Genomic DNA, 26,042 nt, shown 5'->3' with positions numbered 1-26,042 from the left:
AGAAAGGAGGGGATTGTTTGAAGTTTGAGTATTCTCACGTGAGCGCGTCAATTTAACCAACAAACGGTAAACACAGAGGGGTCGGGTGTCTGTACGAGATTGGCTTCAAAATAAATGCGTATATGTTGTCCTTGTTGAAAAATAAACAGGTAAGCGTCTTGAAACTGTTCAAGATTCATATTCAAAAGTGTACTCGAATTATTTGGTGTGCTATGAACGGCCCATTGTGAGAAGACACACTTTTGTTTCTTAAATGTAATTCCACTTCCTTTTATTTTGAAATGCTCAACCGGAAGAAGCGGTTTCAATTCCGTTTGTTTGGTGTTGTGTTCAAGTTTAACGGTAGCTGTCTATCACAATACTACAGTGCAGTTTTGTAAGTTTTTGTGCGGCGAGCTTTAGTTTATTAACATCACCGTCGGCTGGAAACAACTCAACTTATTATTATATGTGTTGTTTTTTTAGGCTAACGTATATGTATGAATGTAGTTAGTTTGACTTGCTAACAGCAGCTGATAATATAGCTAGCATTTCATTGCTTTTCGGGAGAGTTGCAGTTAGCGTTAGCAGTGTAGTCCGCTGACCCTCGGCTACATGGGGACTTAGCAACGCCGTTTTGCATCCTCAAACTCCGAGGCAGCCTCAAACGTTTACGGGGTGTTTTTTTTATAGCATAAAAAATGTCTCAATTTGAGGACTCCGACGAAGCAACTCCATTACTCAGGGATGATGCAAGCAGGTGAGTGCAGAGTTCAATAGCCATTGAGTTGACACATTAGCTAGTAGCCACTGGGGGTAAACAGTCAGTGGGGTGCTATGGTGCATTGTTTACCAAACAGGCTGCACTAGTATACCTACCGTATGTGAGCCGTTACGCAAACCACCTGCGTCACATCGCTTCGTTCGCCTCGAATCAAATGTAACGTCGCTGTCTTTACGTCTTGTGTGCAGCGATGACTCTCAGGATGAAGACTACAAGAGTCGGTGGAGGTCTATCCGAGTCATGTACTTCACCATGTTCCTCAGCAGTGTAGGTGAGGACACCCACGACCTGCAGGGTTTTGCACTCTTTCACTTATTTAGTTAAAGCCCTTTGCAGAGACACTTCACTAGGCGTTAAACTAGTATGTATGTATGGAAACAAGTCGCCTCTCAATCAGTATCTCATATGTCACATGCCTTACTTGCTCCAGTACCACATTTTTCATCTTAAGCATTACAAATTTTATGTTTGCCCAACTTGTGTTTCGTATTATAAGATTCCTAGCACAATGTTTAGGATCTTTGATGAGGGGGATCATCTGTGTTTTATGTGCCCTTTCAGGCTTCACTATCGTCATCACATCACTGTGGCCCTATTTGCAAAAGGTATGTAGTGCATGGCTTACCATTTTCTAAAAGATTGTCTCCTAATTCGGCTAATGTCATTACTACAAATGAAGGCACTCTTTATCCATTCAAAGCCAAATCTTGGCAGGGCAAACAGGAAGTGAAAGAAGCCACAAAGGGGATTTTGGGGACTACATTTTACTGCACTTGAACTGTGTGCTATTCAAACTGAGTAGAAAGCAAATCTAAAGATGAGGTCACATACGGTTATTTAGCATCTGCAACTGCATCGATAACGGGACTCAAATTTTTGCTTGAACGAACATTCCTTACCATTTCACTTCATATTATCTTGTACAGATAAACCAGCCACTTGGAAGATGCATGTTTGATAAATCACAACATATAACATATGTTGAATACTTTACTTAACCTTTACTTTACACTATACTTATTAGATTCAGTGTTACAATAGGCCCTTTATAGTGCCAATATGTTCATGTAATTGCAGGGTAAAGACAGATGTAATTAATTAAATTGTTCCTTTCTATTTAGTGTCACAGCCATTTCAGTGAGCTACACCTGTCTTTAGCCTGCATTGACATATGTAATGACTGCTGTAAAAAAGGCCTATTATCCGAACAATAGGAACATTCAGGCTCCCTCACATGTTTCAAAGGTGTACTGCAGATATAATTATAAACCCTAAGAAAATCTCCTGCAACCCACCTGTGGGTCCTGAGTCCTACCCATTCTTTGGGAATGACTGCTGTAGAACATGCTCATGATTTCACATGTTTTTTGTTTTTCTCTGGGTTGTGTTTCTCATAGATTGATGATACTGCTAACGCCAGCTTCTTGGGATGGGTGGTGGCAGCCTACAGTCTTGGTCAGATGATAGCCTCACCCATTTTTGGCTTTTGGTCCAACCACCGACCACGCAGGGAGCCACTGGTGTGTTCCATAGCCATCAATCTGTCAGCTAATATCTACTACGCCTACGCATACCTGCCCAGAACCAATAATAAGTTCCACATGCTCATGTCCAGAGCCTTTGTGGGCTTTGGAGCAGGTAATTTGTGAAGGCCTGACTATGTTTCACATTATTTTTGAAATGTCAACATGCCCTGGCAGTTGATTTTCTCATAAACTCTACAAATATAGCGGCTACCATAATGATGTGATCCATGTCAGACAACTAACTGCAAACATTTGCTTTTTATGGCAGGTAATGTTGCTGTGGTGAGGTCCTATGTTGCTGGAGCGACATCACTGAAGGAGAGGACCAATGCCATGGCAAACATGAGTGCCTGTCAGGCCCTGGGTTTTATCCTGGGACCAGGTAACGATGGCTTTACTTTGATCAGCATTTGTAAACCAGGCCAATATAGAGAGCAAATGCTGTGAGTGTATGATGGGGAAAAACAACAAGCAAAAATCATTGATTTGTCTGTTTAACATTTGCGTATTTTTGTATATGTAGCTCTGCAGGCGTGCCTATCGTTCATCGGTGAGCATGGTGTCACAGTGAAGGTCATAGACCTGCAGCTCAACATGTACACTGCTCCTGCTTTACTAGCTACATTGTTTGGCTTCATCAACATCCTGTTGGTTGTTTTGGTGCTGAGGTGAGGCTTTCCCTTCCCTTCTCCTTGCATATATGTATTAATACAACCCTTATTTAAGAGCCCCGCACAGTTTCCGTTTCTCAGTGTTTTTTTTGAGTGGCTGAGATGTCTGTTGTGATTCTTTTCAACAGAGAACACCGTGTTGATGACACTGGAAGACACCTTCGAGCTATCAACTACGCATCAGAAGGTATTAATTGCCGTCCTCCCCTTTTTTTTAAACTAAATTTTAGGTGATGTGATAGAGTATTAATACAGAAGAAGTTGGCAGCAGAGGCAGAGAGTTCAGAGAACTCCAGAAGTGATCATAAGTGTAAACTTTCATGCTTCATGCCTTTATTATCTCCTCCCCTTTCCTGAAGATACAGATGACATCGGTGAAGAAACCGAGGAGACCATAGATCAGGTAGCGGTCCTGACTTCCAACGTCCTCTTCTTCGTCGTCATGTTCATCTTTGCTGTCTTTGAGACGTATGTATTTCATTACAGTCTCCTGAGGCAGTCAAGTCAGAATACAACACTGAAACATATTGCTGTATCACCTCAGGCTTTCAAAGTCTGACTGTATGTTTTTGTACATATTTTAGAATTGCCACCCCTTTGTCCATGGACATGTTCGCTTGGACAAGGAGAGAAGCCGTATTATACAATGGCATCATCATCTGTGGTATTGGATTTGAGTCCATATTGGTGTTTATAGTTGTAAAAGTGGCCTCTCAAAGGTATACCTTCCTCATACATAAAGATTCAATGAGAAGATATTCCGGCATCATACATTGTTCTGCATTAAGCACATTCATTATTTCCCTTTTAGGGTCGGTGATCGTCCTGTGTTGCTAGCAGGTTTGGCGATTATATTCTGTGGCTTCTTTATTCTGCTTCCATGGGGAAATCGTTACCCTAAAATCCAGTGGGCAGGTATGGATGGTCCATTTACTCGATTGAATACAATGGTTGGGCCTTTTGGCTTTGATAATATGAGGGTGGGGACATTAGTATATTGGTGTGTACTGGTCAATTATTTGAGCGTTACACTAGATAACTGTTCTGCTTTACATTTATTAAATACAGACCTCAAAAACAACTCTTTGGTCAGCCGCATGTCTGAAGGCACCATAGCCTCCAACAACTCTATGGAGCCAACAGGCTGCCCGTATGAACAGACCTGGTGCCAGTACACACCTGCCATCCATCTGGCCCAGTACATCTCATCGGACATCCTCATCGGGGTGGGATACCCAGCCTGCAATGTGATGTCCTACACATTGTATTCAAAAATCCTCGGATCCAAACCACAGGTAAGAGGACTGTAGGGTAATGAACGCGTTGCTTTCACGAATCGATTCGGGTGCTTTAAATCATTTAAAATGTGCCCGTACGTTTCTGTTTGTGTGGATGTTTACTTTTGGTGTTTCTACAGGGTGTGTACATGGGCTGGTTGACAGCCTCTGGGAGTGGGGCGCGGACATTGGGCCCAGTCTTTGTCTCCCAGGCTTATACCATCCTGGGACCCCGATGGGCCTTCAGCGTCATCTGTGGCATGGTGGTAGGAGCCATCGTCCTCCTCAGCTCTGTTTACCACAGACTCGTCGCCTTTTCTGTACGTCATGGAAGGACTATAGAATAACAAGTGAATATTCCCACCGGAGTAACAATGGCAGTGTCCTATTTTTATTCTCAAAAACTTAAAACCGCAATCCAGATTATTATGACGGTTCTTTGTTGTTGTTAGTGACAGTAAAAAGGGGCATGGACGAGCCTGTCAGAGTTTGTGACTCAGGGTTAATCTTTCCTCTATCAGGTGAAGAGATGGGGCCTGTTTTTTTTTTTCTCACAACTTGACCAAAGATGGCTGCTTCGCGAGTTACAGTAAAAGGGAGTTGGCACTGCAGCTAAACTTTCAGAAAGAAGCCATATGACGTCTTTTCTTAATCTTTTATGGGATTGCAGTTGTTGAGGTGGTACATGATATCCAAACGATTGTAGTTTTTAAATTAATGAACTACTGAATGTACATGTTTTATGTAATTGCATCATTGGTCTCAAAGATTAATTAAATAAAATGTTTAATAGTCGGACTGCTTTAGCAGAAAGTTATCTGAATGTCTTTGCATTCAATTTTAACATTACATTGTGACATCTACAGGCACATAAGAGCATAGGAGCAGCAACTATGAACATTATGATGGGTACTTAAAGATAAATGCTATCAAATTATTTGATTATGTAGTTTTTGTCAACATAAAACGTGCTCACTTCTTAAATATATTTGATCCATTTGATGTGGCATTCCTTGTTTATTATGAACTTATTGAATATCTTTAACATTTTTATTTTTAAGTTGAGAAAATGGGAGTTTTACTGAGGAACGATTGTTGCCATGCAAGAAATGTAGAGAGAAACATTACGTTGGAGGAATAAACTGTGTAATGAAAAATTCCAGTGATACATATCCATATTCAACCGTTTTTCTTTAATCAATGATGTTAATATTTTCCCATTTACGTTAATGGAGCAAATTATGTGATATGAAAGAAGAATGTGTGGGTGATGCATTAAATGATGAGTATGATCTTAAATTGTCTATGAGACTTTATTTTCAATTTCATTAGGACTGGTAAAGCAATTGACTTTCCCACCACTTATGTGCATGAATCATGACGATACAACCTGCCAGATCCGACTTTACTGGCCCTCTGGGAAGTTTAAATGTTACATCAGCATGAGAGGCATTCATGAAGGTAGGAAAACCACAAAAGGGCAATTTGCATGAAGTGCCTATGAAATTAAATATTTCCGGTCAAAGTATATTAATCTAGTTGAAGTAATATAATTGGGAGTTACGCAGAACACAGCTGTAGGCGCATGCGCGCGACAGGTGGTGGCGTCACAACGCGCATGCGTAGAAGAAGACTGCAAAAAACAGTTCTCTCCGGTCACGTGATGCAGCCAAAGTAGTTGAGAGCGCGGAAACAATGCACGGTGCGAAAGTTAGAGGCTGCTAACATTAGCTTTATATTAACGCAATTCAATGCGCACTTAACTCGAATGTGCCAGCATATGAGGCTGCGGGAGGACATACGTAACTGAATATGGATATATATAGAGACGAGGCCGGTAAGAATGCTTATTAGCCTCTTCTAAAAAGTTAGCGCTAGTTCAGCTAGCAAGCCAGCTCGGTCGTCCTGGTTCGGCGTTAGCTACAGCTAAAGACCGATACATCATTGAATAACGCTGTTGGTTGGATTTAACGCTCATTCGACACGATATAACATTGTTTTCCTGTCTTCTCCCCTTTTTTTTTGCAGATTTTACGGATATCCGAAACATCGTAAGTACACATTTTTAAACTTTCCGTAGCTTTCGGACACAGTGACGTCGGCGCCCCATGTTGGCTTGTCGGATTCTGGGTGGCGTTAATGCACCTAACACGGAGGGGACACTGCTCTCAGCGTGGGGATATGTACTCAATGTAACCTGTATAAAGCTAGTAGTAGATTCAGCAGGCTAACCTTCAGTCTCACGATCCCTGTTTACACATGCTGCATTCAAAGGTGCGCAACGTCGGCCAACATTGACGATGTGATTATGTTTTAACAAACGTAAAAGGCTTTGCTACGTTTACAATCAATTCAATTCAACAATTGAACAGCGAGTGTGTTGGCCGCGAATTACGACATTAATATTTCTTCCAGGCATTTTGCGAGTCATGTGTTAATTAATTGGAGACGTCTGCTTTGAAATAAATAATTGAGTTATTATTATTTACTATAATCTGTACAACTGATTTTCTACATAAAGAATCGTGCAAAAATCTTTTTTTTACCAGAAATTTGCTCATTACTTTAATGGAAACGATTAATTCACTGTTACAGCTTAAAAATGACTTCTTGGTCCTGTAGTAGTAGTAATAATTAAAAAAAAGTTTTTCCTTGGTTCTCCTCCTGAGGCTTTTTGTCAAATTTGATTTGTGTTTTCACATGAAATGCTGCATCGTTAAAGACTCTTCTACAACACGCTACTTTAAGGGTCTTCTTTACTTTTTAGAATATATCACCATATTAGATGTCCTCTCCATACCTTTTGGCTTCGCATGTGATTATGGATGTGCCAATGCAAAGAGAGTAGCTTGCCTATTGTGGATACAGTGAGTCAGCTTTCCATGAGTGAATGAAAGTGAAACTTAAGGATGCACTGCTGCCGGTAATTGTTCAACCGAGGCCCTGTTCAGCCCTGGCACAGAGCTTTGGACACCAACCTTCTGTAGTTTAACATGTGATGGTGTCTCTCTCTTTCTCCTGTCTAGCATAGGGTGTTGGATTTGCATAGGGTGGTGGATTTGTTTGAGAGTCGTCCTGGTCTTCAAAGGATAGTAAGACTTGGCCTTATTGGTAAGAATATGACACACACACGTCTGTTTTTTTATTTCTGAAATTGCTTTGAACTTAATGTAAGGCTTTGCAGGAATTTAAAGCTGTAAAACTTTCTCTTTCCTAGCGGGTATCGACTACAATGATGAGCAAGATGTTACAGATGAGGACGATTATGGAACTGACAATTCGGCACATGGTTATGACCATTTCCATGAATACCCAAGGCTCTCTGACAAGAGTAGTGCTAGAGGATTAAACCATATGAGGCCATCCAGCTCGGTTCATCAGCTCCCACTGCATTACAACGCTTCATCTCATGAACTTCCTCGCCCTGTTACAGTTCCGGCAAAGGAGAGCGTAAGTTAATTTTTCTGCCAAATTGACGGCTTTTGTATGATGTGTAGTGATCCCGCAGGGTTCAAGTGGTTGAAATCCTTGCAATGTTTTTTTGCAACTCTTTTAGGACTCTGAGAGAAGAGCCAGGTTATTAGAAGAAGAAGGAAAACTCAAAATAAAGGCTGAGAAGAAGCGACTTAAGAAACAGGTCAGTTCTTTAATTTCCAATATGAATTTCATATCAATGAAATCTTGTCAAATTGTGTGTTCATCATGTCTATTCTCGCACTACAGAAACGAAAGGAAAGAAAACAGCTTGAGAAGTTGGAGAATGAAAAACAGAATCCTATAAGAAATGAAGAGGTAATGATCAATGCATGCGTTGTCTGTATTGTAAAGGCCTCTAATATGCCTTCATTTAGTTTTTTAACAGTTTTCCCCTGTTTCATAGGGGAACGATGATGCACAGCAATCTCAATCAAAGGGGAGCAAACCAGTTAGTGATGACTCCAAAAACCATACCATTCCAAGTGTTAAGCAGTCGGCTTCAGCAAAAGATACAGACAGCAGTGACAGCAGTGAAAACGAATCCAGTGATGAAGATACCGACACCAAAAATGACTGTGGCGAATCTGAGGTACCAACTGCTCATCCCATTGTAATTCAAATGCTTATCATTTAAAGAGTGTTAAACAAAAAGAGAAGTTTGTTTTGAAAAATATTGAACTGAAATAACAACAGAAGTTTGGGATTTTATTAAAAAATATGATTTTTGTAAGTGCTGAGATGTGTTCCCCTGGAAAAGAGGAAGGATTTTTGCGGTCTTATTTAATTCAAACTTTAGTCCATTACAATTTCTAATACAAGCAATCCACCCACAATTACCAACAGGAATTCCAAAATTGCACCAAATAATAACTGTCTGTTCATATCGTTTTAAGGAACTGGACATGACGAGTACATTTGTGAGCAAAGCTGCTCTTATAGCTAGGCGTAAATTGGAGCAGAAGTCCCCGTCTGAGAGGGGGGAGAAGAAAAAGAGCCCAGTCAAAGAAAAACCTAAAACCGTCCCTAACAAGCCCAGTGAAGACCCACACCCTGAAAAGAAGGTGAGGCATCCTGCATACGAGTCACATTCTCAACAGAGATGACCACAGATTTGACCATATTATTTGGATTTTACTCATTTCTCTCTTACTGTCTGAACAGGATTCTGCAGCCTCTGGCACCCCCACTTTACAGGATAATGTCAAAATTAGTACTGATCTTGCAGGTACGTTTCATCCATCTCATGTACAAATGGGCTCATCATAATTTGTTGATAAATACTGTATGGATTATGTAAATTATGTTAATGAGAATTTAACTGAAGTTTTTCCTTTTTTTTCTATAGTTATTGGAAATAGGGTTGCAAGTGCTGGAGACTTTAAATTGGCTGTGAAGTATTTCACGGATGCAATTAAGTACAATCCTACAGAGTTTAAGTAAGCGCATTTCCCTTTACTTCATTTAATGTACATTTGTTGATGGTGCATACAGCACCACTGGATTTTATTCAATGCTTAAACTGTTTTTTTCTGTCCCAGGCTGTTCGGCAATCGTTCCTTCTGTTTTGAAAAGATGCAAGAATATGAGAAGGCGCTGACAGATGCAGAGTTGTCTCTCAGCATGTGTCCAGGCTGGGTTAAAGGCATGTTTAGGTGGGGCAGAGCTTTGGCTGGTCTTAAGGTAAATGGTCTACCATATGTCCCCCCCCGTTTATAAATGTCACAAAGTAGTTGAGTCACTGTTGATACATGAGCTTGTTAGGGGAAAATGAAATGATCTTAATGCAATGCGTAATGTTGATATATTGTTTTTAGGTTTTATACATTGACTATATACAAAAATACAATTTTGTCACACTAATAGCCCACCAGCTTCAGATTTAGTGTAGATTTCCTCCATTACATAGAAACCATGGTATGTAGGGAAGTGTTTGAGCCCTTAAATATGATCCATATCTTACCAGTTTTTGCAGCTGCGACTAACTTCTAAGTCGGTTATTTTTCATTCGCTTTTACATTGTTTCATTTGCGCCCACTATTTCAGGTTGGAATGACTTTGGGATCACTTTAACCTCGTTGCAACAGCATTGAATTAGTTTGTGTCATTGAGCTGTGCAGGGTCACATTATTTACTCAGACTTGTTTTGACTATCTCTTGCTGTAAACATTAACTGATGACAAATACCTTGGCTGGTTACCCCAGCTGTATGACATGCAATGAGCCTGAACTTTGATTTAGTCCTCATAATTTCCCCCCCCCTTTATTCTTCCTCCAGAGGTATGACGAGGCGGCCCAGGCCTTCAGGGAGGTTCTCAAGCTGGACAGTTCATGTGCAGAAGCTGCCCAGGAACTGATGCGTGTGCAGATAACACAAATAATGGTGTGTAACAGTAACATAGTGTTGGCTGGGTGGGGGGATGTGTTCTGTACTCCACTTAAACACATTATCAACAAAAAACACATTGTTTTTCAGATCAGTCGTTTTATTAAAGTGTATTTTAGACCTCGCCACCACACAAAATGTGTGATTTGAGTATTGCATACACATGGATGGATAAGTATTCACTGAAAAGGTTTGAACCTGGATTTTTGTGTTCTGTTTCAGGAGTATGGTTTCTCTCGAGAGCAGAGCTCAAACGCGTTAATTATTCATGGGACCGTAAAAAAGGCAATAGAGGTGCTCTCCAAATTAAACAATCAACCTGGTGAGTGTGGTTTTACTAACGAGGATTAGATTTAAATGCTGCCATGCATCAGAGGAAATGATTGTTGTGGCTTACCGGTGTAGGGTGTATTTCCTAAACTCGTAGTTTCATTTAAGAGAACATGATACCAGGGATCACCAGCTTGTATGATAAACCCACATTTACTTGATTGTATGTGTACATCTGTCTTTGTTTTTTTTTCCAGGATCTATTCGAAATGGTACTCCCCAACCGGCTCAAATGGCAAATTTCACCGGAGTCTCACCAGTCCTCTCAGCCAACACAATCCCTTCTTCTGCTGCTCCTTATCCTCCTCAGTCCCACGATGCGCCCAAACCAGTGCTTAAAAACAAACCTTTAGACCCAGTTCAACATACGTCGAATGTCCAGAGTCAACCAAAGCCCTTTGCTAATCAGGCCATGAAGACCAACAATAAAGATATTGATCCACCACAGTGAGTACAAATACAGTCGCACAGCAGTGAAATGTCATGGTGTCATATTGTGAATTACTTAAAGGCTAACCAAGATATTTATACTCGATAGTAATTAGTACTACTGTTAAGAGTGGTTATTTGGTGGCTTTGTGGCCAGGTCTGGGCTCATGGGCCGCCACCCTATGGACCCACCACAGGCATCGGGGTCGATCTCTGTAGTGTCCTTTCCATAATGTTGTCAGGCACCTGTAATGACCTCAACCTGTCGGCGGCAAGAACAAGCATTGGTGATTTGGCGGTTCAATTTTACACCGATCTGAAATGTTTAGCTTCTATCTTCATCTTTTTAACCTGTTTTTTTGCTGCTGAGTCAATTTGACACCCTGGATATATACTTCAACCAATATTGTAGCCTTTTCTGTGTGCTTCTCTCTGAAATTGCTTAGATTTTTCAAAAGTCTTGCTTATATTCATGCAGGGAGTGCAGTTATAACGGTGTGTTTTTTACTGACAATATGGTTTCTTAAAACATGACAAATTGACAAATCACTGAAGAACACCAATCCCCCTCTTTTTCTTTTCAACAGGGAGCTGTTTCCAGTTTGGGTGGGGAACTTGGTTAACCCAGTAACCGAGTCTGTGATCACCGAGGTGTTTAACAAGTAAGGAAGCTTTGGTTTCGACCTTGAAGTTAGATACTTGAGTTGCATAATACATGTTGACTTACACTCGTCTTTTCTTGCAGGGTCGGGGTTGTTTATAGTGTGAAGCTTCTGATTTCCAAACGATGTGCTTTTGTAAACTTTACAAAACAAGAGTTTTGTGATGAAGCAATCTATTCCTTGAATGTAAGTACACCCTGAACGCTTTAAATCCAATGTGACTACAGACTGCCTGCTTCATTTTCAGATTTTGTAATTGGCTGACATTTTTGTCTTCATTGTATATTTCACACTTCCCTTTCTGTGTTTCTGCTATAAGAGATCACTTTTTGAGTTCAAGTATGTATTTATAGGAACGACAAACTTGATTCTCTGTTAACGCCAAAGAGGGTTCCTTATTCAGGACTACAGCTTTGACAGAATTGCAGCAGTATTGAAGTCTGAACTCCAGAATATTTCTTTTTTTTTTTACCAGAAATCCCCCAAAATAATTTCAACCATCCAGAAATCAGTGTAACTGTCAAATGTATATTTTGAAACTCCTAACAATAATTTTTTTGTGATCTTTGTTGCATTCTCCAGGGCTCCGAGCTGAACGGCATGAAGATCGCTGTGAGGTATCCAGACAGGATTCCACGTGGCATGGGGATTTCCAGATCGGCCCTCAAAGCTGATGACGTGGAAGAAGAGGATTATGGGTGAGTGCTTGTATAGCATAACGTTGGTTTTAAAGGAATAATACAACATTTAAGGGAATGTGCGTATCGGCTTTCTTTAGAGTAAAGTGAGATGGTTGACAGTATTCTCGTCTGTGCAACTAATTCTTACCCATCTGTCTGGCAGTTCTGTGCTGTGTGAAGATTGTTGATCTTCTCTATGAAGTCGCATTGTTTCGGGGGTGGGGGGGGGGTGTAGAGGAGGACCTTCCTGGGGATCCGTCAGTGAAGAAGTCTAAAAACCAGTTGCAGAGTGAGGAGCTCGAGCCTAGAATGTGTTTACGAATCAGTTTCACGGCGGAGAGCTGAACTCGACAAACATTCTAATGTATATGTTGTCATTCTGGAGATGTGTGAGGAAAAATCTGCCAGCTGAATGTAAATGACTAACACCTCTTCTAATCCACTGGTTACAGGCAAGACGATTACGGACCCTGGAGACCTCGCCATTACAGACCGCTCCCACCCTGGTACCAGAAGTACTGAAAGGTCTGACTGACCTTCTCAATAAAAGCATAATCACATATACTGCCTAGTGCACATTGATCACTTGTATCTACAGGGTTTTAAAGGATTATCAGTATTTTTAGTGGACCACAGAATTATGCTTATTTGGCAGATTTTTTTTTAAGAAGGGATATTAAGTGAAAATGACCTACCAAAAGAAAATGTTTTATATTTTTAATTACGAGATGTATATTCGCTGATAATTCCAGGTATTGACAAATGCAACTTTGTGCCAAGAGTTTGAGGCTGGTAAAATGTAATTGTCAGGAATACCAGAGTTTATTACATATTTCATTTTTAGATAATGCTAGACTGTAAACACAGCTGAGCAAAATGGTGGTAGGGTATTCAAATTTATGGTATTTGCCACCAGCCCTAGAATTCTAGATTATAGGCTTTAAAGATGATTTAGCTTTTCATTTGTTTTGTTTTGCTATACAGACACAGGTGTAGGAATCATTATTGCCATATTTTAATTAAGTTGACTATATGTTTTCTGAACTTTACAATGACACACCTCACATTTATGACTAAATTTAAATTATCTACATTATTCACAAGCCTTGCTATAAAGTAAACCTCTATAATACAACCAGAATTATTATGTTTGTCCATGTAATCACTGTTTATTGCTCATGGATCATTTTCATCCATAAGATGACTTGAAAGTTGCAGTTCAGTGGTTGATCCTGGAATGGCTTATTTTGTTCATCATTGATTATGGAGTTTGTCTTCTTAATTCAAGAATAAAAAGTTCTTTCAAATTCTGATTTGCGTATTCATTATTTAGACGTGGTCTTTAATGATTAGGGGGCCCAGAATATATATTGATTACTGCACTTTAAGCGCAAAGGACATATGGCAGCTTCTGGCTATATTTTGCCCCAAACCCCCAGCTCATACTTCAGATTTATTAATAATAATAATAATAATAATAATAATGATAATGAATTCAATTTGTATGGCGCTTTTTCCAGGAGACTCAAAGCGCTCTGACAGGGTTCCAGGTTCCATTCATTCACAGATTTAAATGTTTGGATAACAATGAATGGTTAATCAGAAATGTATAATTTTGATGGACCTTCATTCCATACACACCACATGAGCAGTTTATATATAAATGAAAAACAGATTTTGACACTTGGACCCTTAACAAAATTATGTTTAAAATACTGATGTCTACAAGCCAATAGATGGCAGCACAAGCAAAGAATTGGATCTGGAGTGAACACGCAACTTTGAGATTTTTACAAATATGTATTGCTGTGTGAAAAAACAATTCCTATTTGATGGAAACTTACTATTACAGCACAATATTATTTAAATAAACATACCATTATCACATGCTGAGATGGAAGTCCTGAGCTGTAAACCATGCACTTCTGCAGATCCTGCAACAGCAGCGCTCGCCTTAATTTAATGTACAGGCTTTCCTGTGACTTAATATGAAACTGAAGTAATGAGCAGTGCTGGTTAACGCTACATTATAGGCATGGGAGATGCAAAACTGAGGCTACCAATGCATAACATTTTACATGAAGTAGAATGAGAGAAAAGTTTATGTAGCTTTCGATGTCCCAACATCAACCATGAGGCAATCTGTGAATTTAGTGATGTCAATTTATAAGGTCTCAGAAACAAGACTGCTAGACTAACCTAATATGGTCCTTCGTTTTTGACAAGAATGAGTCATTTTAACCACATAGACAAAACTTTCCAAATGTTTCAAAGCTTAACAGCTTTTTAATCCCTTTTCCCAACATTTTATGAATTTTGTCGTCTGACCTTTTTCATGAAATAACTGCATATTATACTATTAATTTTTTTTTTATATAGAAATTTGACTATGGCTTTTTATGACTGTTTTGGACTTATTACACTCAGACTTAGCTTGATGTAAAATACTATGACTTTTTAATCATTATTTAAAACATTCTATGAATTTTGTCGACACTTTGCGTTGACTGTGGCAGCAATGTATTGCCAACCGCACTGTTTTTTTTTTTTTTTTTGTTATCCCACTGCTGTGACCACTAAATAAAATGTTTTTCCGGGCCTCCACCTCCTCAAGTGTCTCAAATTCATTTTACGATAAGTTGCGTTTTTTGCTCTTTTCTGGCCCGTCACCATGATTCACCGCACCGAGAACAATTCCATGCCAGATCAGCATTCAGGATCTGTGATTTATAAAGGGAACATTGTTTACAGGTGTGCGTACGCACGGTTTTATAAATCTGCCTTTTTTTTTTGGCGTACGCCAACTTTGGCTTTTGGGTGTACATACACTTTTAGTTAGGATCCTACGCACAGTTTTATAAATGAGGCCCCTGGACTCCACTGCCCTCTCTGCAGAGTCCAGAGCAGAGCTGCCTCCAGCATCAGAGACCACCCCCAGCACGGACTGTTCACACTTCTGCCCTCAGGCCGGACGTACAGAAGTGTGAAATGCAGGACCACTAACCTAAAGAACTCTTTCTTCCCCACTGTCATCAGACTCTTAAACAGCCGATTAGAGTACAATCAGGACTACCTTTTATAACTGCACAGTTTGCACAAATGCACTATGTTTACATTTACATTGTTTTATTTGTCTCACATATTGCCTACAAAATTACTTGTTGTTAAACTATTTATCTATTTTTATACTCGGATGTTACATTGTCATTCTGTGGACAGCAAATGAAGGATTCCTTTGTACAGGGAATCTTTACTGTGCATATGATAATGAATCCTTTTAATCTTTTTTGTAAATATTCAACATGCTATACTATGGCTTTTTATGATTGTTTTAGACTCCCTACACTCAGACTGTGCTTGACCCACGATACAAAGGATTTTTGTGACTTTTTTAATATATTTTTTACAATATTTTATTAATTTTGTCAGGTTTCTTTTTTTGTGAATTTTCCACATATAGTATGACCTTTTTTCGAAAAATATGACTAAGCCTTTTTATGCCTGTTTTGCATTCAGTACACTCGGACTTTGATTGACAGGGGATATACGAGCACATGTTATGACTTTTAAATCATTTTTACAACATTTTATGAGTTTTGTCGATTTTTCACCTTTTTTCGACATGCTATAGTATGACTTTTTTTTTCTTCTAAAAATTTGACCATGGCTTTTTATGCCTCTTTTGGACTCACTACACTCAGACTTGGCGGTACAAGCGATACAAGCGATTTTTATGACATTTTCATATTTTTTATATGTGTTAAGTGTCCTGAGATGACTTCTGTTGTGATTTGACACTATAAATAAAATTTAATTGAATAGTTGGGATTCGAACTGGTGTCGTCTGCATATATGTGTACATAGGTAGTGACATGTACTCTAACCACTCAACCACCTGCAAGGCATGGCTTAGCATTTTCACGACTTATTTGCACTCACTATACTCAGACTATGCTTGACACGCGATACACAAGCATAGGTTATGACTTTTAAATCATTTTTACAACATTTTATGAATTTTGTCGATTTTTCCCTTTTTTTTCGACATGCTATAGTATGACTTTTTTTTTCTTCTAAAAATTTGACCATGGCTTTTTATGCCTGTTTTGGACTCACTACACTCAGACTTGGCGCGACAAGCGATTTTTATGACATTTTAATATTTTTTATGAATTTATCTTGATTGACTTTTTCGTGAGTTTTCAACATGCTATAGTATGACTTTTTTTTTGGTGAAAAAAATGAGTGAGGCTTTTTTTTTAAGATGTTCTCCTGGCATAGACGCCGTTTTATTTAGCAGTGGACAGAAAGGAAACATGGGAGAGAGAGGGGGACGAGACATTCAGCAAACACCCTCCAGCTGTTCTTTCTGGTCCAGCAGAGTCCACTGAGGTCCTGACCGATGCAGACTGCTAACTGTTCTGACGCTGGAAACACCACATTCTAGCTCCACCTGCCCGCTGTGTGACTGCTCAACTACTCCTGCTTTTTGGTCTACGGCGACGTGGTTGGGATGGATCCATCTCGGCGTGGCTGTGCCTGCTGCCATGGACTACTACTGTTGATACTATTGCTTCTGTTAATACCACCACTACTGTTAATGCTACTACTACTATACTACCAACACCAAATGCAAGTCGAACCTAAGGGCCTGGGCTGCACGAGATTTCTGCCTAAAAGCCTATTAAGACAGTTTTTTCTCGCCACTGTCGCTGTAACGCTTGCCCCTGGGTGTTGTTGGGACTTTGAAATTGTGTTGACTCTTGATATTTTGAGCGTATTCTATACCTGCTCAATGTGTTAAGTGTCCTGAGATGACTTCTGTTGTGATTTGACACTTAAATAAAATTTAATTGAATAGTTGGGATTTGAACTGGTGTCGTCTGCATATATGTGTACATAGGTAGTGACATGTACTCTAACCACTCAACCACCTGCAAGGCATGGCTTAGCATTTTCACGACTTATTTGCACTCACTATACTCAGACTATGCTTGACACGCGATACACAAGCATAGGTTATGACTTTTAAATAATTTTTACAACATTTTATGAATTTTGTTGATTTTTCACTTTTTTTTCAACATGCTATAGTATGACTTTTTTTTCCCGTGAAAAATTTGACAATGGCTTTTTATGCCTGTTTTGGACTCACTACACTCAGACTTGGCGCGACAAGCGATACGAGCGATTTTTATGACATTTTCATATTTTTTATGAATTTATCTTGATTGACCTTTTCGTGAGTTTTCAACATGCTATAGTATGACTTTTTCTTCCCCCGAAAAATTTGACCATGGCTTTTTATGCCTGTTTTGGACTCACTTCACTCAGACTTGGCGCGACAAGCGATACGAGCGATTTTTATGACATTTTCATATTTTTTATGAATTTATCTTGATTGACCTTTTCGTGAGTTTTCAACATGCTATAGTATGACTTTTTCTTCCCCCGAAAAATTTGACCATGGCTTTTTATGCCTGTTTTGGACTCACTACACTCAGACTTGGCGCGACAAGCGATACGAGCGATTTTTATGACATTTTCATATTTTTTATGAATTTTTCTTGATTGACTTTTTCGTGAGTTTTCAAAATGCTATAGTATGACTTTTTTTCGAAAAAAAAAAACGAGTGAGGCTTTTTTTTTTAAGATTCTCTCCTGGCATAGACACCTTTTTATTTAGCAGTGGACTGAAAGGAATCATGGGAGAGAGAGGGGGACGAGACATTCAGCAAACACCCTCCAGTTGGGATTCGAACCGGTGTCGTCTGCATATATGTGTACATAGGTAGTGGCATGTGCTCTAACCACTCAACCACCTGCAAGCCATGGCTTAGCCTTTCCATGACTTATTTGACCTCAATACACTCAGACTTTGATTGACACGCAATATACAAGCATATGTTATGACTTTTAAATAATTTTTACAACATTTTATGAATTTTGTCGATTTTTCACTTTTTTTTCGACATGCTATAGTATGACTTTTTTTTCCCCTGAAAAATTTGACAATGGCTTTTTATGCCTGTTTTGGACTCACTACACTCAGACTTGGCGCGACAAGCGATACGAGCGATTTTTATGACATTTTAATATTTTTTATGAATTTATCTTGATTTACTTTTTCGTGAGTTAGTAGCCTATGACTTTTTTCGAAAAATATGACTAAGCCTTTTTATGCCTGTTTTGCACTCAGTACACTCGGACTTTGATTGACAGGGATATACGAGCATATGTTATGACTTTTAAACTTGACTTCGACATGACTTTTTTTTTGTGAAAAAAATGAGTGAGGCTTTTTTTTAAGATTTTCTCATGGCATAGACACCTTTTTATTTAGCAGTGGACAGAGAGGAAACATGGGACAGAGAGTGGGACGAGACATTCAGCAAACACCCTCCAGTTGGGATTCGAACCAGTGTCGTCTGCATATATGTGTACATAGGTAGTGGCATGTACTCTAACCACTCAACCACCTGCAAGCCACGGCTTAGCCTTTTCACGACTTATTTGACCTCGATACACTCAGACTTTGATTGACACGCGATATACAAGCATATGTTATGACTTTTAAATCATTTTTACAACATTTTATGAATTTTGTCGATTTTTCATTTTTTTTTCGACATGCTAGTATGACTTTTTTTTCCCCTGAAAAATTTGACAATGGCTTTTTATGCCTGTTTTGGACTCACTACACTCAGACTTGGCGCGACAAGCGATACGAGCGATTTTTATGACATTTTCATATTTTTTATGAATTTATCTTGATTGACTTTTTCGTGAGTTAGTAGCCTATGACTTTTTTCAAAAATATGACTAAGCCTTTTTATGCCTGTTTTGCACTCAGTACACTCGGACTTTGATTGACAGGGGATATACGAGCATATGTTATGACTTTTAAACTTGACTTCGACATGACTTTTTTTTTGTGAAAAAAATGAGTGAGGCTTTTTTTTAAGATTTTCTCATGGCATAGACACCTTTTTATTTAGCAGTGGACAGAGAGGAAACATGGGACAGAGAGTGGGACGAGACATTCAGCAAACACCCTCCAGTTGGGATTCGAACCAGTGTCGTCTGCATATATGTGTACATAGGTAGTGGCATGTACTCTAACCACTCAACGACCTGCAAGCCACGGCTTAGCATTTTCACGACTTATTTGCACTCACTACACTCAGACTTTGATTGACAGGGGATATATGAGCATATGTTATGACTTCTAAATCATCAATCAAAGTATGACTTTTTTCCCCCAAAAATTAGAAAATGGCATTTTATGGTTGTTTTGGACTCCCTACACTCAGACTATGCTTGCCCCACAATACGAAGGATTTCTGTGACTTTTTAATGTTTTTTTTAGAATTCTTTATGAATTTTGTCGGGTGTCTTTTTTTTTTCAATTTTCTCCCCGAAAAAATTTGATTATGGCATTTTAAGATTGTTTTGGACTTCCTACACTCAGGCTATGCTTCCCCCACGATACGAAGGATTTTCATGACTTTTTAACATTCTTTTTTTACAATATATTATTATTTTTGTCGGGTGGCTTAATTTTATGTCAATTTTCGACATACTATACTTTGACTTGGGCTTCATGGTGGTGTAGTGGGTAGCACTGTCGCCTCCTGGGTTCGATTCCCTGGGATGGGTTCAGGTTCCTTCTGTGTAGAGTTTGCATGTTCTCCCTGTGTAAATGTGTGTTCTCTCCAGCGACCTCTGAAGTCCAAAGACATGCAGGATGGGGAAAGGTTAATTGATCACTCCAAATTGTCCGTAGGTGTGGATGTGGGATTTTTATGACTTTTTAAATTGTTTTAAACAATATTTTATTAATTTTGTCGGGTGCCTTTATTTGTGAATATTCGACATACTATAGTAGGGTATGACTTTTTTTTCCAATTTTTTCCCCGAAAAATTTGAATATGGCTTTTTATGGTTGTTTTGGACTCACTACACAGACTGTTCTTGACCTACGGTTCCAAGTGTTTTTAAGGCTTTTTAATCATTTTTTACAACATTTTTACGATATATTAACTTTCCCCAAACAACATGCTCACACTGTGCGGAACCATTCCACATTTTTCGGAAAAGGAAATCAACATTCAACCACTGAAGTAGTTCTAGCATATTGATTTGGCATTTTTGTGACAACTTTGGGCTTAATTAGAGACAGAAAACTTGTGGTGCGTACCCGGCTGTGACTGTGCAGCAGCAGACTACGATATTATCCCTTCTTAACCCTGTCTTAAACACTCTCCTCGGGCCAGTTCTGTCAGGATTGCCTGGGGCCAAGGAAAGTCTTATAATGATCGAGCTTCCACCACGTTCCCGTATAGGATGCATGCCAACAGAAGGGTAATACACCAGGTGATAGCTAGGTTTGAGTCACTTTATCTCCTTTTCCAATGTTGTACCGAGTGCTGTATAACTTAATGCTCTCTCTTCCTGAGAAACATTTCTGTGGTGCTGCGGTACAATGGACTGAATAAATGCATTTAGAAGGAATTCCAAAATGCATATATTTTTACTGACCGCTACCGTTACTGATTGTAAAGCAGAGACGAGAAATTTGGTTATACAATCGGCATCCTGATATGATACCTTAAGAATTTTGGGGCTTCTCAGTGATTCAGTTTAATTGATCTTTGGTCTGTTTAGTGTACTTCTGTAGTGTCAAAACAATGTCAACAGACCCCTGACTCTAGTTTTTGTTTTCCTGGTAGATACATCACATTCCTTCTCATTCACAGCATCCGTAATGGCTCTGTTTCACCAATTACAGACATTGGGCTGAATCATTTAGAAGTTTAATCGAATGCAATTCGTTTTTTTTACATTATGATTTGATTGATTTGTCTCTTCATTTGGCTGGAAAAGCATCAATACAATATGTGGCACAATGCAATTTGAATGCGCAGCATCTCAATTAACACTTTTGTGTAGGCCCAATTTACTTTTATTTATTTATGGTGATATTACCTTCACATCTTCTCAATGCATCTTTTAAGCAGGAAAAACAACACAATGCCACTTAAAGAAAACTCAGCCGCCCTGTCTGCTACCTGCTCACTAAGCTCTTGTTAGAATGCCATCATGGCTCTTACCAAAGCGGTCTGTCTCCGGTGCAGGGCCATGATGGAGGATGAGGAAGTGGAGTGGAGCGAGGCTTTGTACCTCAGCAACCCTGCTGACATACGGCTGCCTGCCTCGTTCTCCGCTGCAGTGCCAAGGTCAGCAAGCTCCTCGAGTCAAACTCCAGTTGATCACTGCCTCGGAGGGAAGTGAGAGTTACTAGAAGGTCATTTTAAATGAGAACATTTTCTGTAAATTTAGCAAGTAGACATCACAAAATAAAAAGATGCAAGATAAACAAATTACTGAGTAAAACTGAAATAATTAACTTGGTTATAATGTTTAAAAAACACTCATCACAAGGTCCATTAAGTAGCTGCTCTAAAGCTTTTGGACGTAACACTTGATTCTTATCAGCATTTTAAGTTATGCCAGATGTTATGGAGATGTAGTTCTTTGATTGTAGTCTATTGGAAACTACAGAATGTCTACTAAATAGAACTTGTGAGACTATTTTCTCAACAGAAATTTGAACATCTACAATTCAATGACAACTGCGCAAGCTGTTCAAGTTAATTTAATATGCTTCAAAGCCACATACCAGCTTCTAAATGGACCTTCTTGTGAGATAGTTTTCTCGCCTAATTATTTCATGTTGTAGTATTAACATCATCCAGAAAAGGTAGAATATTTACCTTAAAGTGAAGAAGTCCTGTGAAACTTAACCTGGACATTAAAAACAGCATGTGGATGCATTTTAACTGTTCTTAATCACAGTTAAGACTTTGTGTGTCACATAAAAACATGTTTAATTTCAGATTTAACAGCTGCAAAACATAGTGGAAAAAAATAAAATATGTATTGAGCTTTGTTTAAAAAAAAAATCTGAATTTTTGGGGAGATAAACAACAGAATTGTGCTTCTAACATTACTACTTTAAAACCCTTTAACTATATCTGATTGCAATGACTGGTTCAGTAGTAGTCACAATAGGAGTTCTTTCAAGTCCGAAGGCACCTGGGTTATACCTTTTCTCATCTTTTCTTTCTGAATCTTGAAATCAGTCACTGCATGTCTACAATGAACCTAAAATAGAAAAATAAAGGATGTCCTCTGACTCTAATATAAGGTAGTGGAAATGTTCGTGTTCTTATTCCTGATTTCAGCGAGCTGCTCCGACTTCTACCCCTCAAACACTGTTGGTGGTTCTCACATTCAACAGACCACTTCAGGCGGTCGACTCAGATGCTTCTGTACCGATTTGAACTCAGCTCAGAGTTCAAGCTCCTTCTCTGCTTGTGACAAGTTCCTCTCCCCGAAAATGTACCAACGGAGGATTCTCAGTCTCAGCAGCCACAAAGCAGATGTTAGAGGTGTCCCCCATCACCAACACTGCTCTGAGGTCAGCTCCAGAGGCAGATGTTACTCATGGCCTGGCAGGTGGAGCTGGTCTCTGCAGGAGACAAGTAGATCTTGCCGCTGGGGCAGACACACACCTCGTATGAGGCCTGCTCCTGGGAAGCCTGATTGGGCAGCGGTGTGTAGACGCCCAGTGGGAGACTACCCAGCTGAATGGTTTTGGCATCTAAAAGTATCTGAGAGGAAAAAAACATCTGAGTCATGCTGGAAGTCATTCAAATAACATCGCCAGAGGTGCCCTGAAGTGATGTATAATCAACTCGACTTGATAAATGACTGATGCAATCAGTAAATACAATGTGACCGGTGGAGTGAAATACAGCAGCACTCATCTGGTGAGTTAGGATAAGAAATGAAGGAAGAACTCCAACTCTATATTACATATTTTATCTTACAAAACATTGTGGATTTTTAGCCATGGTATTGGCGTTAGTGAGTCTGTCCGCCACTTTAGCCCAAACTGGAATGTCTCGACTACTGTGGGTTGGATTCCCATAAAATCTCCTTCAGACAGGGATGTTATAATAACTTGATGAAATCGTAACCTTTTATCTAGCACCATGATCAAGTAAAAATGAATAATTTGTAGAATATGACATGTCTCAACAGCCTTAATTGTATGTTATTCAAATGTTACTAGCACTAGAGAAAACTAAAGAAGATACAAATTAATAAAAAAGGGTAACTTTAACTCCCATCATCACTTCTAATCACCCTCACCTCTCCCTCTGTGGACTCCAGCTGTAGATCCTTCCGACCGCTGACCTTCAGCGGCCCCTTGGCTGCACTCACTTCCACCCCTCTGGGAGCCTCCATGGTCAGGGTCCGTGTCGGAGACTCCAGCCTGAAATGATAAGACAAGCTCAGAGATCTACTGCATGAACTCATTTAATTAATTCTGTATATATGGTCATGATGTTTGCATTACCAAAACCTCGCCTTCCAGTAAAATTTAACAGCTGAGAAGACACGATGTGTTCAAGGTTAAATTGATTGTTATTCAGCTCATAGTGTAGGAACATCCATCTGTCATTACTTGTTTTGGGGCAGGACGATGGAATTCAATCACATGATTGGTTTCAGAACATTAAAAATATGTTTTATTTCTAGAGCACTTTGCAAAAAGAGGAAACTATTTAAGATACGTATATACATACTAGACACAGATACATACTGTGCATACAAACATACTAGAGCTGGGAGGGGAAAAAAATCAATTTCATCAATTAATTTGAATTTCATGGTTTAGGACGTAAATCGATTTTCACTTTAACTTGGGTAATTACAGTGTGGAACTACTCCGGTAGTTTATGGGTAAATAAATGTTACATTGTAACATGCCACAGTGCAAGCAGAATAACATGTTAAGTCTTTTTCACAACACTTTTTTAATAATTCTTTTTGAAGTGAAGTTAATAATTAATTTGCCTTTCGTGGGTTTGTTTTCAAAAAACAACAATCAAAATATCAACGATCAGATGAAATTTGAAAGAAATCTGAGATTTCATTATTAGGCCATTATTGCCCATCCCTAAAAACAAACAAATACACAAATATATACACACCTACAAAATAACTCAATGAAAAAGATGTCATCATCACAGTAGTGTAGTGTGTCAGCTGTTAAGGAAAAGTCTTCCTGTAAGAGGTTTGATTTCTCTTTAACCTGGATCTAAACCAGATCTGTGAGGCAGCAGTTATACCACATCATTTTAAAATGTCTTGTGTTCAACTCCAGAGATCAGAGAGCTATTGATGATGGTTATTGACTCTATTGCTGCTTTAAATCTTTTTGTCAGGTTAATATCAACATGACTCGATAAGGAAATCGTAAGTGACACATTATTCCTAAGATCTTGCAGTGGTATGGGTCTGAAAAAAATAAATCCAACACATCCAAGCAGGGGCAAGGGAGGTCGACTGCAGAGGTAGGACTGATGTTTTCCCAATAATGGTCCATCTTTTCTCAGAAGAATAAGCATTTTGTCACAGTCATGGAGAAGTAACGTCTGCAGCAGGTGGAGGAGAGTTTACAGGCCGATTGGTGGTATTAAACAAGATTATGGGGTTATGCTGGTTGGCAGAAGAGAACCACTCTACTTGGTCTCACTTAGCTCTGGTCAGACTGTTCTACCTCCAATTTGTTGGGATTGAGATGTACGGTAGGAGTGTGTTCTTTGGAGATTAGCTGTAAGAAATACTGCTCCCAGGCTTCCTTTCTTACAGTTCTATGAAGGTAGTAGTTCATTGAGCAGCGAGTAATGAAGCTGCAATCTAATGCACTTTGACAGGTTCTATTAGAGGCAACATATCATGCTAATTATACGCTCATATATGCATTTTGGGTTTCTAATGGAACATGTTTACATGCTTTAAATGTCCAAAACACAGCATTTTTCCCTCATACTGTCTGTTTGAATATACCTGTATTCACCCTCTGTCTCAAATGCTCCAGAAAAGCCCACACTGCTGCATCTGGCTTTCAAGAAAAAAAATATGGACCACCTTGCAAAGGTAGTTCTCAAGCCTTGGGCAGATGGAGGGGGAAGAGACAGCAAGATCTGTAATGGAGAGTCTCTCTATTAAGACCAAGTTACAGACCCAAGGCAGGGAGGCATCTAGAAACAGAATGTCTCACATTTGAAAAAGCTAACCATCTTTGAGAGATTTCTGTTTGACTCTCGCTGCATGAATGTATTTTGGTTCTTAGTAATACCAACTACTTCTCCACCGGTGTTGTTAAAGCCGCTGTTTATGTTCAAGTAGCTCCTCTCATTATTCTAATCCAGTATGGCTCCTAAACAGCCCATAATTGTACCCGCTGATTTGACCTTTCGGCAACACTGAGGCTAATGCAATTTGCATTTTCCTCCTGTGGACTATTTGTTTACACAGGGAAAGATAAGTGAAAGAGCCAATCAATGTGGAATTTGTTTTCATAACTCATAACCGTTTCAAATTGATTTTTCTCCCCCCATCTTCCCCAAATCTGTTTTCAATGAATTTTAAATGGAAGACTTTAAGGAGCCGCCTTGAAATCGCTTAAATCTCCATACCCTCTGAAAGTGACACACATTTCGGATTATGCACTACTGGAATAAGGGAGGAAAAAAAGAAAAGCAAATGAATTTCATCTGCATTTGAAAAGCCTCTTTGACTTTGAATCAGCTCTCAGTAGATTCATTTTGGAAAGGATCTGTGAAATGTGCTTTTAACCTGGGACCATATGTGCCATAAACATGTAGAAATACAAATGTCTGCTCTTTTTTCTCTCTATTCAAACTAAAAGCAGATATGCGTTGGCTCATCTTACATTATAATGACAATTTAGATTTGAGTTTCAA

The 26,042-nt window shown here is 39.2% G+C and overlaps 3 protein-coding genes across 3 annotated transcripts in view; 2 read left to right on the top strand and 1 right to left on the bottom strand.

Annotated features, from left to right (window-relative positions):
• Positions 1-353: 353 nt before the first annotated feature.
• Positions 354-5,032, top strand: mfsd8 (major facilitator superfamily domain containing 8). The gene is made up of 12 exons (XM_084003125.1): positions 354-739; positions 952-1,034; positions 1,325-1,368; positions 2,161-2,401; positions 2,558-2,671; positions 2,813-2,957; positions 3,089-3,147; positions 3,320-3,428; positions 3,545-3,679; positions 3,772-3,875; positions 4,029-4,255; positions 4,378-5,032. Exons 1-12 carry the CDS (start codon positions 681-683, stop codon positions 4,582-4,584), a joined length of 1,527 nt encoding a protein of 508 aa, XP_083859251.1. The 5' UTR covers positions 354-680; the 3' UTR covers positions 4,585-5,032.
• Positions 5,033-5,902: 870 nt separating this feature from the next.
• LOC311008785 (uncharacterized protein) lies at positions 5,903-13,511 on the top strand. The gene is made up of 18 exons (XM_084002679.1): positions 5,903-6,074; positions 6,266-6,288; positions 7,264-7,348; positions 7,455-7,687; positions 7,794-7,874; positions 7,961-8,029; positions 8,118-8,303; positions 8,608-8,775; positions 8,876-8,939; positions 9,060-9,150; positions 9,253-9,394; positions 9,990-10,094; positions 10,320-10,419; positions 10,625-10,874; positions 11,444-11,518; positions 11,602-11,704; positions 12,101-12,216; positions 12,651-13,511. The coding sequence occupies exons 1-18, from the start codon at positions 6,050-6,052 to the stop codon at positions 12,718-12,720; spliced, it is 1,986 nt and encodes a 661-aa protein (XP_083858805.1). The 5' UTR covers positions 5,903-6,049; the 3' UTR covers positions 12,721-13,511.
• Positions 13,512-22,107: 8,596 nt separating this feature from the next.
• The window catches only part of LOC311009209 (zeta-sarcoglycan-like), a 30,257-nt gene continuing 26,322 nt past the window's right edge, over positions 22,108-26,042 (bottom strand). The window contains exons 7-8 of the mRNA XM_084003233.1: positions 23,419-23,542; positions 22,108-22,874 (exon numbers count right to left, since the gene is read on the bottom strand). Of these exons, the coding sequence (XP_083859359.1) occupies positions 22,683-22,874; positions 23,419-23,542 (316 nt within the window). The 3' untranslated portion in view covers positions 22,108-22,682. The remainder of the gene's footprint in view (positions 22,875-23,418; positions 23,543-26,042) is intronic.

Source organism: Eutrigla gurnardus (genome assembly GCF_963514095.1).
Source record: "Eutrigla gurnardus genome assembly, chromosome: 23".
Lineage (NCBI taxonomy): Eukaryota > Metazoa > Chordata > Actinopteri > Perciformes > Triglidae > Eutrigla > Eutrigla gurnardus.
This window is presented reverse-complemented; position numbering and strand designations above follow the sequence as displayed.

What these genes read in the sequence shown, in the direction of transcription:
- LOC311008785 (XM_084002679.1), top strand. Translation starts at nt 6,050, where the DNA reads ATGGATATATATAGAGACGAGGCCG. An exon ending in ACCCACACCCTGAAAAGAAG is followed by an intron (nt 8,776 to 8,875) that starts GTGAGGCATCCT and finishes CTGTCTGAACAG; the next exon opens with GATTCTGCAGCCTCTGGCAC. An exon ending in CAAATTAAACAATCAACCTG is followed by an intron (nt 10,420 to 10,624) that starts GTGAGTGTGGTT and finishes TTTTTTTTCCAG; the next exon opens with GATCTATTCGAAATGGTACT.
- mfsd8 (XM_084003125.1), top strand. Translation starts at nt 681, where the DNA reads ATGTCTCAATTTGAGGACTCCGACGAAGCAACTCCATTACTCAGGGAT. An exon ending in GGGTTTTATCCTGGGACCAG is followed by an intron (nt 2,672 to 2,812) that starts GTAACGATGGCT and finishes TTGTATATGTAG; the next exon opens with CTCTGCAGGCGTGCCTATCG. An exon ending in ATCTTTGCTGTCTTTGAGAC is followed by an intron (nt 3,429 to 3,544) that starts GTATGTATTTCA and finishes TACATATTTTAG; the next exon opens with AATTGCCACCCCTTTGTCCA.